We start from the raw sequence: 16,069 nt of genomic DNA, 5'->3' as shown, positions 1-16,069 counted from the left end.
GACACAGGGTCACTGCAGGCACGGGGATGGGGTGACAGGGAGGTGGCAGGGAGGTGACTGGGAGGTAGTCGAGGGCATGAGAGGGCGTGACAGGAAGGTGACAGGGTGACAGTGAGGTGACAGGAGGATGGCGGAGGTTGGTAGGGGAGGTGACAAGGGCTGGCAGGTCCCACCTTGCAGCGACACTCGCCCGTGGTCTTGTTGCAGTCTGGGTCAAAGCCATGGGTGATGTCACAGCTGCAGGGGCCGCATGTGGGGTGTCCCCACCAGCCCCGTGGGCATGGCTGCGCCTCCCTAGGGACAATGGAGCTGGCACTCAAGCACCATGCCAGAGTACTCCCACAATGCCACTTGTAAACTCACATGGCCCCTTGTACACCCCCCACTGTCCCTTGCATACCCACATGGCCACTTGTACCCTCACAGTGCCACCTGTACCCCCACAGTGCTGCTTGCACCCCTACTGTGCCACTTCTACACCCACAGTACCACTTTTCATCCACAGTGACCCCTGCATACTCACCACAGCTCTTGCACAGCCATTGTGCCTTTTCCATGCTCCCCCTGCCTTTTGCACACCCACCACAGCTCTTGCACATGCACTATGCCCTTTGCACACCCACCCTGCCCCATATGCCCACCCTCCTCTCACCCCATGCCCTGCCCCTGGTGTCCCTCGTCTTGCCCCCACTCCCCTGGGTGCCCCGTGCCTCCCCAGAACACGCGTGAGCCCCACAGTGTCACCAACCGGTGCTGGCAGAGGGCCCCGAAGGTGCCCGGGGGACAGTGACAGGCATAGCCGGGGGCCGTGCCTGGATGGCGAGTACAGGTGCCCAGAGGCTCGCAGGGGTCCAGGGCACAGGCACTGACACAGCTGTCACCAAAGTACCCTGGGCACAGGACAGGGTTGGAGACAACAACAGGGGACACTGACAGGGCACAGGGATGGGGGTGAGGGGCAGTGCCCAGGGTGACAGTGATAAGGAGTGGCAGTGACAAGGGAGGGTGGCAATGCCTCGGGGACAGGGGTGGAGGGGTGGTGCCCAGAAAGGGTAGTATTGTTGAGACAATGTCACAGGGTGGCAGTGCTGGGGATGGCAGTGTCTCAGGGTTGTCAGGAAGTGCCGGGGGGGTTCCACTCATGCGGGTGGCAGTGGGGGGTGTCACAGGGGTGACAGTGTCTCAGGGGTTGTTGGGACTTGTTGGGGGTTCCAGGGGGCCTCTGGTCACCAGGGTAGCAGTAGGGGGTATCACAGGGGTGTCTCAGCAGTGTCAGTGTCCCATGGGGTGTCAGGGGACGTCAGGGGTTGTCAGGGGGTCTCCATTCAAAGATGTAGAAATGAGGGTTGTCACGGGGCTGTCAGCATCCTGGTGGTGTCAGTCGGTGTCGGGAGTGTTGGGGGGCTGCTCAGGGGGGTCTCAGTGGTCTCAGGGTGTCTCCATTCACTAGGGTGGGTGGCAGAAGGGGTTGTTACAGGGGTGTTAGTTGCAGGGCCATTGCGGGAAGTCTGGGGTGTGTCAAAGGGGTTTCAGGGCTCTGGGGGATTCCTGCTCACCAGGGTGGCAGCGGCATGAGAAACTGTCCCAATCATCACTGCAGTAGCTGTGGGGGGGGCAGGGCCCCGAGTCGCAGGGATCAGGCAGGGCACAGCCCCCCTCCACATTCACCTGTGCTGCCTGTGCCAGGCTCAGGGCATCTGCAGTCACCACAGGGTCCCCAACACGCAGGCCCTGCAGAGGCACTCATCAATGTCTTCATTAAGACCCCTGAGCCACCCTGGACCACCCCAACACACTCGACTCCATGCCTCAGTTTCCCTTACCGTCTCCCTCACCATTCCCTAGAGCACCACGCCAATTCCCTACACAGTGTCACCATCAGTGTGATCTCACCACGACACAGGACCCATCATATCACCCTAAAATCCCCTGCCCCACTGTTATCCCTACCTCAGTGTCCCCTGCCACAACACAGGACACCCCAGGACAACCTGGACCACCCTGCAGTGTCATCCCCTCCTCAGTTTCTCCCACCATGACACTGGACCCACTGTGCTGCTCTGAACCCCCTGCGTCATGTCACCTGTCATCCTACCTCAGCACCACCTGGTGACACCCCCATGTCACCTGCAGTGACCTCTCATTGACCTGGGACACCCCCTCAACCCAACCCAACTTCCCCCAATGATGCCCCAGCCACCATGACTCCTCCTGCCGCAGTGCCATGCCCAGTCTCAATGTCCCTCGCTACCCCCCAAGACCTTTTGTGTCACCCTGTTCAGTCTGTCCTCACAACACCCTGAAGCCCACACCAGGACCCATTATGTCACTCCAGCCTCCCTCTCCAGTCACATCACCTCTGGGTGCTTCAGTGGCCCCAACACCAGCTGGTCCCCCCTGTACAGCCCATGACCTCCCCACATGGGTGTCCCCACAGCCATGTCCCCATACTGCCCAGGCCCTGGGGTGATGACCCTGTGCCCCATGTCACTATGTCCATGAGTACCCAGTGCATCCCCAATGTCCTGCCCAGCCAACGTCTCCTTGTCCGTGTCATCTCCCTGTACCCACATCCCTGTGCCCTTCTCCATCCTGCCCATATCCCCATGTCCTGTGCTATGCCCCACTTCATGTCCCCAAATCCTGTGACACGTCCCTGTGCCTCCCACCCATTGTGCCCATGTCCCCCTGTCCTTGTGCACATCCCTGTGCTCCCCACCATCCTGCCCATGCCCCCACTTCTCTGTGTCATGTTCCCAAAACCCATGTCCCCAAGCCCTGTGCCAGGTCCCCAAGCACTGTACCCCATGTACCTGTGCCCGTCTTCATCATATCCATGTCCCCATCCCCAAGATAAGGCTCTGCTTCATTGTGCCCTGTCCTCACCCTATGCCACATCACCAGCATCTGTGCCCACATCCCTGTGCCTATTTCCCCAAGCCCTATGCTATGCCCTTGTGTCCATGTCCCTGTGCTGCCCTCCCATTGTGACCATGTCCTTATCCCCTCTTCTACATCCCAAAGCCCACCCCCCTTCCCCTACACCCGCCACCCCATGGTCCCCACACCCCCGGTGCCCGCGCCTCCATACCTGCAGGCACCCCTGGAACCCCTCCTCCACGGTGCCACTGTCCCCCAGCAGCCCCCCGAGGCTCAGTGTGCGCAGCCGCAACCCCTGCAGCTCTCCAGGGACATCGCCCACCACCTAGGGGACACAGGGACCCCCATGGGTGCCTTGGGGTGCCACAGGGGGTGCCAAGTGGTGGCACAGTGGCACGTGGGGATCATCAGAGTGGATGCCCCCCCTGTGCCTCAGTCTCCCCATACCTGGTGGCGGCCGTAGTCAAGGGTGAGAAGGAGGAGGGTGGCAGAGGGGTTGCGGCCAGGGCCCCCCCGCAGCTCCAGCTCCACGTGGTGCCAGGCACCGTCATTGACTTTGGCCTGAGGCAGACGCAGGGTGGCCAAACGGGCACCCCCTTGCCAGGCACCAGCCTCCACCTGCCCCTCGCTTAGCTGTGAGGGGTAGACATGTCAAGGATCCCAAAAACCTGATGGGCACCAGGAACTGCCCACTGGGAAATACAATTTCCCCTGGGACAACAAGACAACCCCTCAGGTAATACCCCCTCAAGGAGTGGCACCCCACTGCACTGTTCCCCCCTGCCAGCAATACACCGCCCCACAGCAATACCGCCAATGCCAACAGACCCCCTCCAGGGCAATACTCCCCTGGAACAGGGTAACTTCCCTATTCCAACTCCCTACGCCACTACCTCCCCGTGGCCATATATAACCCCCCAGCAATACCTCCTATTCCAGTGACTCCCCCAGGGCAATGACCCCCTCAGGGTAATAAACCCTGTGCCAACAACTCCCCAATGCCAAAAAATGCCAATAACACCCCCATCCTCAGAACAACAACCCCTGGCACTGCCCCAGTGCCAACCCCCCTATACTCCTGCTCAAGTCAATACCCTCCCAGGGCAATGACCTCCCCCCAAAGCTATGACCTCCCCCATGCCAATGACACAAAAACCAATACCTCCTCTGGCAATGATCCCCACCCAAATCAATAACATGTCTACCACCTCTCTTCCCCAGCCCCTTCCTCAGGAAAACTCCCCTATTCGCCTCACCATGCCCTCCCCATGCCTCCCCCATGCCCACCTGCAGGATGAGGGTCAGGCGACCTCCGGCCCCCGCCCGCAGCAGAACCCCTCGGGGGTGCCGGGTGCGGAACATGATGCGGACTGGCCAGGGCAAGGAGAGGGGCAGTGCCAGCCCGTTCCACGCCACGCGGCTGCGGCCCACAAACCGCTGCGGGCCCGCCATTTCTGCGGGGCATGCACGTGGGACAGGGGGCAATTCAATGACCCCTCAAAAGCCCACCCCAGGCACCCCTGCGCCATGACATGGCCGTGCACCCCCCCATACAGACCACCCACACCCGCCCATGGACTCCCCGCTCCCCACCCAGGACCCTCCACAACTCCATGTGGCCTCTCACATACCCAGTCTTAGATCCCCAGCACCCACCTGGGGACCCCATGCACATCCCCCAGATGCCAACACACCATCCCACAGATCTCCTGCACCCACCCACAGATCCCCCATAACCTCTCATGAACCCAAAACAACCCCACGGACCCCCAAACACAAGCAGGGATGCCCCTCACCCCCTTCCCACACCCCTCAGAGACCTTCCCCATGCCCCCCACGGCCCTATAACAAGCCTACGGATGCCACACAGCCCCACCACAATGTCCCCCCAGGCCCCCCAGTACCCTCCTGGCAGGTTTTGCCCCCAAAGCCCAGTGGGCAACGGCAGCTGAACCCCCCCCACTCATGCACGCAGGTGCCACCGTTGTGGCATGTGTTGGTGTCACACAGGGTCTTCTTGGGAGGACAACCTGTGAGGGGACATGGGGGTCACATGCCACACATGACTTGGGGCCCCTGGCCCCATGGGGCACAGACATCCCCACATCATTGAACCCTTATCCAACCCCATGGTCCTAGCATCCCCTGAACCTCCACCCCACATCCCAACCCCACCCCTAAGGGGATACAGCCCCACCCCCAGGGGACACAGCCTTGTCTGTGCCACCCACTCCGGCTCAATGGCCCTGGCAGCCCCTCATCCCCCACCCCAAAACCAGAAGACACAGAATGCCCTACCTCTGTGTCCCTGGACCCTCATCCAACCCCATGAGCCTGGCACCCCCTCCCCACAATCCATGGGACACAGAGATCCTCAAGCACTGCCCAGACCTGGGTCCTCAGCCAGCCCTCTAGCCTCACCAACCCCTACTCTATACCCCACATCCTGTGGCCCTGGCAACCCTGAACTCAAACCTGCGTCCCCTGACTTCCCATCCCACGCCCTGGAGAGCCCCAGCCCATTCCCTGGACCTTTCTCCAGCCCCAGTGTCCTGTCACCCCCTCTCCACAGCTCTGCCCTGTGTCCCTTGGACCCTCATCCAGCCCCATTACTCTGGCACCCCGTCCCCACACCCAGGGGGAAGAGCACCATGGTCCTGATACCCCTCAACCCACACCTGCACTCCCTAACCTCCCATCCCACATCCAGGGGGCACAGCATCCCCCACACCCCCTGGACCCTCATCCATCCCTCCAGCCCTGGAACCCCCTCCCATCATTCAGGAAACACAGCCACACTTCTCAGGTACCCCTTAACCCCCCACCCCATCTCCCCCTGCTGGAAGCAGCACAGCCTCTCCCCAGCCCCTCCCCGCTCTCCCGACCCTGGAGCCCACCGGGCAGGGTGCCATTGTTAGCAATGAAGGCTGCCATGTCCACGGGGCGCTGGTCAATGTGCAGGTGCCGCATGCACCCCACAAAGTGCCGGCTGCGAATCGGGAAACTCTCGGGCAGCGTTGGGACCCCCCCCAGCAGCAGTGGCCCCGTCAGGTCCAGCGACCTGCAGAGCCCACCATCACCTCAGGTTCTCAAGAAACACCTGAGGGACCCCACAACCCATGGGGACCCTGAGAGAACCTCAAGGGACACCCAGCCACCCCCCATCCCATGGGAGTCACAAGGGAACCCCAAAGAACACTCATTCACCCCAAAACCAATGGGGACCTGAGGGACCACCCAAAGGGTGTTCCCCCGTAGGGAACTCAACAGACTCCCAAGGGACTCCCCACTTCCCCCCAGTGCCATGGGGACCCCAAGAGAGCCCTCCAAACCCATGGGGACCTCCAGTGACTCCACCATCCATAGGGATCTGTGACCCCCAAGGGACCTTTCGCCAGTGAAGACTTCAAAGGTACCATACCCACAGGGACCTACAAGGGACCCCTCTATGTGTACCCCAAGGAATCCCACCGACGGGATCCCCAGGCCCCTCTCACTTCTTGCTGCCAGTCTGGGTGCCCTGGGCAGCGCAGGAGTAGTTGCCAAGACGGGGCCCGAAGCGCAGGGCCATGGTCGTGTCACAGTCGTCCACAGTCACCACAGCCACCTTCTGCTCTGAGGGGCCCTGTGGGACCCCCAGGTGCCCCACAACCGGCTGGGGGGCCCCATATTAGGCACTGCAGCGTCTGTCCTGCTCTTCATCCTCCCACTGCCCTCTGACCCCTCAACCCTTACTGTGCTCCCATGTCCCTCCAGCCCATCAGCCCCCCACCCTTCAGACTCTCCAACACTCCCCTCCATCCCTTCAGCCCCCCTTAAACCCCTCAATGGGCCCCTTCATCCCCCCCAAGCTTCCACCCCTTTGACCTTCTCTTCCAATTCCTCGGGAGTCCCCACAGGTGAGGAAAGTACATGGGATTCCTCAGGGGGCCACTGGGTGAGGAAGTGGGTGAGGGTCCCTTGGGGGGTGTCATGGATGGGGGCATCTCTTGACAGTCCCTTGGAGTTCCCCAAATTTCCTCTCTATTCTCCTCATCTCTCCAACACCCTCTTGCCCTCCACTCCTTTCTCTTCCTCCATCTCCCATCTCCATCCCTTGGGACCCTCATGGGTGGGCACATCCCTTAGGGGTCCTTTAGGTGCCGCAAATCCCCTACCTGATCCCCCCCATCTCTCCATTCCCCCACCCTTCCCCTCCATCTTCCTTTCCTCTGTCTGCCCCACACACTCCCCACCCACTGTGCCCCCCCATGACCCCAATGCCCCCACCTTGTTGTAGTAGTGCAGCTGTACCCGGTGCCACTGCCCATCGCTGACTCCTCCTGGCACAAAGGGTGACACCGTGGTGGTGGTCTCACCTGTGGGCACAGCATCAGGGCAACACAGCCAGAAGAAAGGAGGGGTGGCGCTGCCAGGAATGGGATGCCCAGGATGCAGAGCCAGGGATGCAGTGTTGGGGACATGATGCAGGAGGTGCAGCTAGCAAGGGCATGTCCAGGATGTAGTGCCAGGGATGCAGTGTCAGGCATGGGATGCCGGGGATGCAGTGTTGGGCAGCACCAAGAATGGCAGGCCAGGGATGCAGTGAGGAATGCAGTGAGGAATGCAATGAGGGATGCAGTCCCAAGAATATGATGCCCAGGATGCAGTGCCAGGCAGTGCCAGGATGGCATCTCCGGGATGAAGTGAGGGACGCAGTGAAGGATACAGTGCCCGCAAGGGTGTCAGGGTACGGGGCCAGGGTGCAGCAGGGGCAGCATGTACCTGCTGAGAAGGTGAGCTGCAGCTGCTCGTCCACAATCTCCAGTGCCACGAAGTCATGCCGCTCGTTAAAGCGCCCATTATACAGCAAGAGCCCATCCCGCTCCTGTGTGGCAAACCTGGGGGACGCAAGTGCCAGCAGTGCCCCAATACCCTGCAATCCCACCATGCCTCCCTGGCACTCCCCAAGATCCCCTCACCCTGCCATGCCCCTAAGGCACACCCCTCATGCCCTACCCCATGACCTTGTATCCACTGTCAGACACTCATACGCATCAGCCCCTGCCCTCACAAGCTGCCCCCCACCCCACTGCCCTCCATGCCAATGAGTCACCCACACCCTTTCCTCCTACCCTGTGCCCTCAAGGTGCCCATCACCCCACACACAATCACCCCACAGTCCATATGATGCCAACGGGGCACTGATCACCACCCATCCCACATGATGCCAATGAGGCATCCCCACCACATCTGATGCCCTTGTGACATCCACCATCCCACATCCCAAATTATGCCAATGAGGGCACCCACCCAGTGCCCACATCACCTCACACCCCATCACCTCATCTCTTGCCAACAGGACAAACATCACCATCTACCCCACACTCCATGTGATACCCACAGGGGCACACATCACCCTCCACCTCCCCAGATTCCCCCAGGCTCACGTGAGGCCCAGGGTGAAGTGGAAGCGCTGGCGGAGGCCACGAAAGGTGAGGAAGGAGTGCGGGGGGAAGCTGCGGGTGCTCATGGTGCAGAAGGGCTTCTCATAGTGCCCGGGGGGGCACTGACACCGGAATCCCCCCACCAGCAGGTTCAGGCAGGTGCCCCCATTCTGGCAGACCCCTGGGCTGCAGCGGCCCCCTCGGGCACTCAGCTCACAGTGCTCCCCTGTGTGACATCCAGAACCCCAAAACTGGGGTAAGGAGTCTCATCTTTCCCCCACACCTCGCCATTAAACCCAGAGTGGCCCCCATCAGGTGCTCAGCTTGCAGGGCTCCCCTGTGTGATACCCCAATGGCACCAGCATCCCAAAAATGGGGGGTGGGGGTCCTCTCTCCTCCCCATCCCCCAGTAACCCCTGAGTTCTCCTCCCAGACACTCACAGGGCTCCCCAATGTGACACCAAGCACCCTAAGTGGGAGGGTGGAGATCCCCTCTCCCTCCCTACCCTCCAGTATCTTTATCCCCAGCTCTATCACCATGGCAACCACCTCCCATCACCACTGAAACCTAAAGACACCCCCTCCTCTGACATGCCCTCCCCCACCTGGCTGGCACCCCCCAGCAGGGGTCCCATGGGGGCTGGAGTCCCAGGGTGGGCATAGGGGGTATGGCCCCGGTGCCACCAGTCTACCGGCAGAGGGAGGGAGGGAGGGAGGGAGGGCTGAAGAGGAGCTGGATGAGGAAAGATGAGGATGGACACTACGAGGAAGGGCTGGCCGGTGACTCTAACCAGTGAAGTCTTCGTGGCACTCGCAGGTGTATCCACCCTCACGGCTCCGGCACTGCCCGTTGTTGCCGCAGGGGCTGGAGTAGCAGAGGTCTATCTCGGTCTCGCAGTAGTCGCCGGTGAAGCCAGGCGGGCAGCGGCAGCGCAGGCCCGTGACGGGGTGGATGGGGCGAAAAAGGATGGTGTCGGAGGCGAGGAAGGGCGCGGAGCTGTCGAACTGCAGGACAGAGACGCAGCGCATGTAGTTCTCGCAGGGCTCGCGCAGACACACGTTGTCATCAAAGGGCAGGACTCGCTGGGCCGTGGTAGCCGCCAGGAGCGATCGGTTAAGGTACAGCCGCTCCTGCAGCTCCTCCGATGAGAAGAACCGCGATGCGCCCGGCAGCGCCGCCGGCAGCAGTGCCGAGAGGCTGACATTGAGGATCCGCGCAGGCCCCACGTCTGTGTCCGCCTGAATGTTGAAGAGGATGACGCGGTGGCGGGGGGTGGCCAGGACAGCAGCCACTCCCTCCAGGAAGCGGCTGAGTAGGGGGGACAAGAAGCGTTCCTGGGACATGTCGGCCAAACGCAGGGTGATGCTGTTGCTGAGCATCTCATCTGTGATCACCGTCACTCGCAGCGTACACTGCGCTGTTGCACTGTAAACGCCATCTGGGGACAAAGCAGGGACATAGGAGAGAGTCAGTGACAGCAATGGATAGCTCTGGGAAAGGATGGTGTGAGATATGTGCTCTGGACAATGGACAACTCTGGGAATCGTGCTAGATATGGGGCAACCAACAGAATCACCTGCTGCTGGACGGGGATGGTGCTCTGGGGGCTTGACCCGCTTGGCCACCATAGTATTGGGACATTGCTGGCCATGAAACACCTGGCCCATGTAGCCACTGTGGAATGGGGATAATACTGGCTATGAGGTGCCCATCCTGCTTGACCAGCAAGGAATGGATACAGTCAGGTGGGGACAGTGCAGGCTGTGGGGAACCTTTCATGCTCAGCGACCAAGGAATGGAGACAGTGAAGGTTATGGGGTTGGTGCTGGTTATGAGGCTGGTACTGTTTTTGGGGTGCCCATACCACCTACCTAGGGTAGGGGCAGCGGGATGGGGATGGTGTTGGCAATGGGGCTGGAACTGGTTACAAGGCTCCTGTCCCACCTGGCCACTACTGAATGGGGACAGCGCTGGTTATGGGGCTGGTGCTGGTTGTGGGTGCCCATTCCACTTGGTGACCATGGAATGGGGACAGTGTGGGTCATGGGGTGCCAACCCTGCCTGGACACTGTGGAGTGGGGCATCTAAATGGGATTGGTGGTTGGTTATGGGGTTGGGGCTGGTTCTGGGGCTGGTTCTGTCTATGAGGCTGAGGCTGGTTACGGGGCTGGTGCTGGTTATGGGGTTGGTTCTGGTTCCGGGGGTTGGAGCTGTTCCTGGGGCTAAGGCTGATATAGAGATGGTGCTGGTTAAGGGGCTGGTGCTGATTATGGGGTTGGTGTTGGTTGTGGAGTTGGTGCTGGTTGTGGGGCTGGGGCAGCAAAATCTCTGCTAAGCACTGGGGCACCCACCTTTCTTCCTCTTCTTTGTCCTCCCCTTGGCTGAGGGCAGCAGGATGCAGGACACATGGGGAGCAGGCAGACAGATGGATGAAGGGAACATGGGGACAGGCGGGGGGCCAAGCAGGCAGAGGGAAGTGCTGCAGGGGGTGGCAGGGGCCAGGGCTGCCCAGTGGCCCGTGGCCAGTGACTGGTAGCCAGTGGCTGGCGGGGGGGCTGGGGGGGAAGGTTACCATGGCTGCAGCCGTGAGGGCGCAGCTATGGCTGGACCTTTTGTTTCCCTCCCGCCTGCCCCTGCGCTTGGCGGGGAGGGGGGGGACACGGGGGACTCCCTGCCCCCACCCTTTGTGCCCTGGGCCCCCTGCTTTGTGTGGCCAGAGCAGGGACCCCTGCCAGGGGAAACTGTGAGGTGATGGAGGCCATGTGGCTGAGGACAATAGACATCAGGCATGGCCTGTGACCCAGCTTTCCCCTGACCTGGGGGTGACCAAGGAGGTCTTCCCCCACCTTGGGGTGACTCCCATCCCCCAGAAACACCTCCTGGACACCCCACCACCCAAATGGTGCTGACAATTGATGGCACAACCCCCCTTATCTTGCGATTATTCCCCCCTTACACTGGGTTTGGGGACCTCTCAGGGGAGGCCAGGTTGCCCCCCCGAATACACACACCAGGCCTTGTGCCTCCTGCACTGAATTCATTCAAGTGGAGTCTCCTGGAAACACAAACATGGCAGCGCCAGGACTCCCCCAATACTGCACTACACCCTGAGCCTTCCCCGATTCACCCATCACACCCCCATAACAAGCTCCCAAGGGTACCAGGACCCTGCTGAAGACAGAGAAGTGCCAGGACCACTTCTGGACAGCCCGACAGCGCAGGGGGGTGGGGAAAGCAAAGGGGGTGCTAGGGACCCCGACAGCCTCCAGCTTGGATGTCTGGGGTGTGAGGGGACACAGCATCCCATTATTCCCCCCTCCCCTAGATTTGGAGGGTGGAGGCAACCAGGACAGGGTGGTGGAACTCCAAAACACCTCAGTGGGGTCGTGGGACCCCACAACACATCATCCCTTTTGATCTGGAGGGCGGGGACAGCCTAAACAGGGTAGTGAGACCCCATAACACCTCGTCTCCATGCAGAAATAGAGGTCGATATACCCACAAACGTCACTCCCCCTGCAAGGTACACTCCATGGGTGGGGGTCTTACCAGAGACAGACACCCTCATGACGGCCTCAAGTGGGCGGTTGTTGTCCAGGGCCGGGCTGAGGCGCAGGTCCCCACTGTGTGGGTCCAGCAGCACAAGGTTGAGCTCATTTCCCTGCTCAAAAGCATAAGTGAGGTGGTCAGAGACGTCGGGGTCATGGGCAGGGATGCGGCCAATGACACCCCCAGGGAAGCTGCCAGAGCGGTTGGTGATGTAGTTGTTGAAGAGGATCTCGAAGTTCTTCAGCTGGGGGCTGTTGTCATTGGTGTCACGCAGGCGCACATGGATGGTGGCCCGACTCACTAGTGGTGCCGAGGTTGCCTGGACCACCATGATGTATTCAGCCTTGGTTTCATAGTCCAGGTCAGCCAGGGCGGTGAGCTCTCCAGAGAAGATATCCAGTTGGAAGACCTCAGGGATGTTGCCCTCCACGATCTGGTACATGATCTGGGCATTGGTGCCCTCGTCAGGGTCGGTGGCAGTGATCCGGGCCACCACCAGCCCAATGGGGCTGTTCTCCTCCACAAAGATGTCAAACTCGTCCCGCTCAAACACGGGTGGGTTGTCATTGACATCCAACACTGTCACCTGGATCTCCACTGGCGTCCGCCGGGCTGGAACCCCCTTATCCACTGCGAATGCCCGCAGGGAATACAGCGGCACATTCTCCCGGTCCAGACGGCGCAAGGTGCGGACAATGCCTGAGGTGGACTCAATGATGAAGTCGCCATCACCATCATCACCCCCTTGGAAGGTGTAGAAGACCCTGCCATTGAGCCCGGAGTCACGGTCAGTTGCAGAGACCTGGAGGACACTGGTGAAGGTGGGGACATCTTCGTAGATGGATCCCTGGTAGGAATGACGGAGGAACTGGGGTGCGTTGTCATTGACGTCACTCACCAGGATCTCCAGGTAAGTTGTGTCAGATTTCTGCGGAATACCATTGTCCCGCGCTGTGATGGCCAAGGTGTAGGACACCTGGTCCTCATAGTCCAGCTCCATCTGGGTGGTGACAGCACCAGTATCAGCAGCAATGCTGAACTGCGGTATGCTGTCCTCCATCAGGTAGGTGATGCGGGCGTTCTCCCCTGTGTCCTCATCTGTGGCACTGATGACCACCACTGTTGTGCCCACTGGACGATCCTCATTGATGTTGATGGTGTAGTGGGAGCTCTGGAAGACGGGGCGGTGGGTGTTGGCATCAGTGACATTGACAACCACCTGGGCAGTGTCCTGACGGGTGCCATCAGAGGCAGCAATGGTGAGCAGGTACTGCCGCTCCAGTTTGTAGTCCAGGGGCAGGGCAAGGGAGATGAGCCCACCACCGCTCTGGCTGGTGATGGAGAACCGGTTGCGGGTGTTGCCGCTGGAGATCTGGTATGTGATGACGTTGTAAGCATCACGGTCGACAGCAGAGACAGTCAGGACACTGGTGCCCACTGCCGCATCCTCGTTCAGGCGAGCGCCGTACTCCCGCTGGGTGAACTCAGGGCTGTTGTCATTGACATCCAAGATGGTGACACTGACGCTGGCTGTGGAGGCCATTGGGGGGGTGCCATGGTCCTGCGCCTCCACCCCGAAACTGTAGAAGTCGACTAGCTCCCGGTCCAGCTCAGAGGCCACCACAATCCACCCAGTGCTGTTGTTGATGGCAAAGGGGAAGCCGGTACCAGTCTCCAGCAGGGTGTAAACTAACCGGCTGTTGTCACCTGAATCGGCATCAATGGCTTGTACATGGATGACAGAGTAGCCCACGGGGACATTCTCCAGCACGGTGGCCTGGAAGGGCGTGCTGACAAAGATGGGTGCATTGTCATTGACATCCAACACCTGGATGGTAACCAAACCGCTGATGTTGGAGAGAGGTGGGCGGCCACCATCCTGCGCCCGGATCCGCAGGGTGAACTCCTTGGTGACCTCGTAGTCTAGAGGGGTAACAACATCTAGCGTACCTGTCTGCGCATCAATGTAGAAGTGCCCACGGGTGTTGCCGCTGACAATGCTGTAGTGCACCAGTGCATTGCTGCCTTTGTCACGGTCGGTGGCCATCACCTGCAGAATCGCCACATTGGGCACCACATCCTCAGGGACCTGTGCCATGTAACGTCGTTCGCTGAACTGCGGCGCATTGTCATTGTCATCCTCCACAGCGATGCGGACAGTGGCTGTGGCACTCCGGGGACCTGGATCCTGGCCCTGGTCTGTAGCCTCCACCAACAGCTCAAAGGCATCCACTACTTCCCGGTCCACAGGGCCACGGGTGCGGATGACGCCTGAGCGGGAATCAATCTCAAAGACCTCATTGGCATCACCGGCATTGAGGAGGCGGTAGAGGATGTTGGCATTGGGACCAGCGTCGCCATCGGTGGCCCGCACTGTCAGTACCTCATAGCCCACTTCCAGATTCTCTCGCACACTCTCCCGGTATTCTGGTTGCTCAAAGGCTGGGTCGTGGTCATTGGTGTCACTCACTGTCACTGTCAATGTGGCCATGGCACTGCGCCGGGGTGTCCCGTGGTCCACTGCTGTCACACGGAACACGTGAGTGCTCTTGCTCTCGCGGTCCAGTGGTGCAGAGGTGCTGATGGCACCAGTGACAGGGTCCACGGTGAAGAGGTCATTGGAGCGGCTGTCGAAGAGCGCAGCCATAGAGTAGTGCAGCCGGCCCGCCTCCCCCTCATCAGGGTCCTGTGCTGTCACCTGTGTCACTGAAGTGCCTGCTGGCCGGTTCTCCTCCACTGTGGCCTGGTAGCTGGAGGGCTGGAACTGTGGTGCTGTGTTGGGGCTGCGGCAGGGACGGTGGTGAGGTATGGGGGGCCTGGGGACTGCTGTGGTCTGGAACTCCATAACATCCCCAGTGTCTATTGCATCCCCAGTGCCACTGGTCTCCCTGGGGATATTGGTGTTCCCAGGATTTCCAATGTCCACAGCGCTCCTGGTGTTGCTGGGGACTTTCCCAGTCTCCCCATTATGCTCAGTATCTCTGGTGCTCCCAGTATCTCTGGGGACTTTCCTAGTGTTGCCAGCACCTCTGGAGAACCTCTCAGTCTCCCCAGTGAGTACAGAATTCCTGATGCCCCTGGGGACTGGAGTGCCCGAAACACCCCCAGTGCTCAGCATGATCCCAGTGCCCCCAGTGTCCTCCGTGGGGATGTTGGTGTCCCCAGTGTGTCCAGTATTCCCAGCACTCCTGGTGCCCCTGAGGACATGGCTGCTTCCAGTGTCTCCAGTTCCTCCAGTAACTCCGGTGCCTCCACTATCCCGGGTGCCTCCAGCGTCCCTTGTGCTTCCAACGCCCCCAGTGCCTCCAGGCGTCCAGGTGTCTCCAGCATTCACGGTGCCTCCGGCGTCCTCGGTAATCTTGGAGCCGCCGATACCTGGGGACCCCCTAATGCCACCGTCGCTGTCCCCACTGGAAGAGCCGGTGCCTGGTGCCGTCCCATCGTTGCCGCCCGCGACCGGTGCGGGCCCAGCGCTGTCGCCGCTGTCCCCGGTGCTCGGCGGGGTCCACGCGCCGCCGCTGGAGCCGGTGCCGCTGCGGAGCTGAAGTGGCGCCGGTAGCGTGCTGGACGGACGGATGCGGGTGTCGATGCGGGTGTCGGTGCCGATGCCGGAGGCGATGCCGGTGGCGATGGCGGGTCCCGGTGCGGGCAGCGGCAGCAGCAGCAACAGCGGCAGCAGCCGGAGTGCGGCCCGGCGGGTGGGCGGAGGGCCCATGGCCGCTGCCCCCCGGTGCCCCCGGTGCCGGCACTGGTGCCCGCAGCGACCCGCTCCGCCGCCTGCGCCCCGCCCTCGCTCGCGCGCGCCCGCAGGGGCGGAGCCGCCAATTCACCGGCCCGGCCGCTCTTAAAGGAGCCGCCGCCGCCCCCGGCACTCGCCGGCGACACCCGCAGCCGCACCGGCAGCTGCAGCGCGGGGGTAGCGAGCGCGCACTGCGCGCAGGTTGCGCACACTCGTGTGAGGTGCACATGTGCGCCCTGCGCGCACACACGTACATACACCGATGTGGAGGGCCTTGCACGCACCTGTGCATTGCAGTCACGCGTGTTGCACGCGCAGGGAACACGCACGTCGCACACGCAGGGTACACAGGCCCCAGCGATCACACATGACATGGGAACCAGGTATGTGACACACACAGTACATGTGAAACACACACGGAGCATACACATGTGAGACAGAGAGCACGTGTGTGACACAGCACAGAGATCATGT

At 61.1% G+C, this 16,069-nt stretch overlaps 1 protein-coding gene across 1 annotated transcript in view; it reads right to left on the bottom strand.

Annotated features, from left to right (window-relative positions):
* The window catches only part of CELSR2 (cadherin EGF LAG seven-pass G-type receptor 2), a gene marked incomplete at both ends in the record, with an annotated part of 30,253 nt that extends 14,682 nt beyond the window's left edge, over positions 1 to 15,571 (bottom strand). Inside the window, 14 exons of the mRNA XM_084220729.1 lie at positions 174 to 294; positions 749 to 890; positions 1,557 to 1,731; positions 3,092 to 3,205; positions 3,328 to 3,513; positions 4,168 to 4,334; positions 4,785 to 4,910; positions 5,778 to 5,941; positions 6,378 to 6,535; positions 7,150 to 7,238; positions 7,645 to 7,760; positions 8,310 to 8,532; positions 9,098 to 9,745; positions 11,857 to 15,571. Coding sequence (XP_084076855.1) covers positions 174 to 294; positions 749 to 890; positions 1,557 to 1,731; positions 3,092 to 3,205; positions 3,328 to 3,513; positions 4,168 to 4,334; positions 4,785 to 4,910; positions 5,778 to 5,941; positions 6,378 to 6,535; positions 7,150 to 7,238; positions 7,645 to 7,760; positions 8,310 to 8,532; positions 9,098 to 9,745; positions 11,857 to 15,571 — 6,144 coding nt within the window. The remainder of the gene's footprint in view (positions 1 to 173; positions 295 to 748; positions 891 to 1,556; positions 1,732 to 3,091; positions 3,206 to 3,327; positions 3,514 to 4,167; positions 4,335 to 4,784; positions 4,911 to 5,777; positions 5,942 to 6,377; positions 6,536 to 7,149; positions 7,239 to 7,644; positions 7,761 to 8,309; positions 8,533 to 9,097; positions 9,746 to 11,856) is intronic.
* Between the last annotated feature and the right edge of the window lie 498 nt (positions 15,572 to 16,069).

Source organism: Fringilla coelebs (assembly GCF_963513975.1).
Source record: "Fringilla coelebs genome assembly, chromosome: 23".
Lineage (NCBI taxonomy): Eukaryota > Metazoa > Chordata > Aves > Passeriformes > Fringillidae > Fringilla > Fringilla coelebs.
This window is presented reverse-complemented; position numbering and strand designations above follow the sequence as displayed.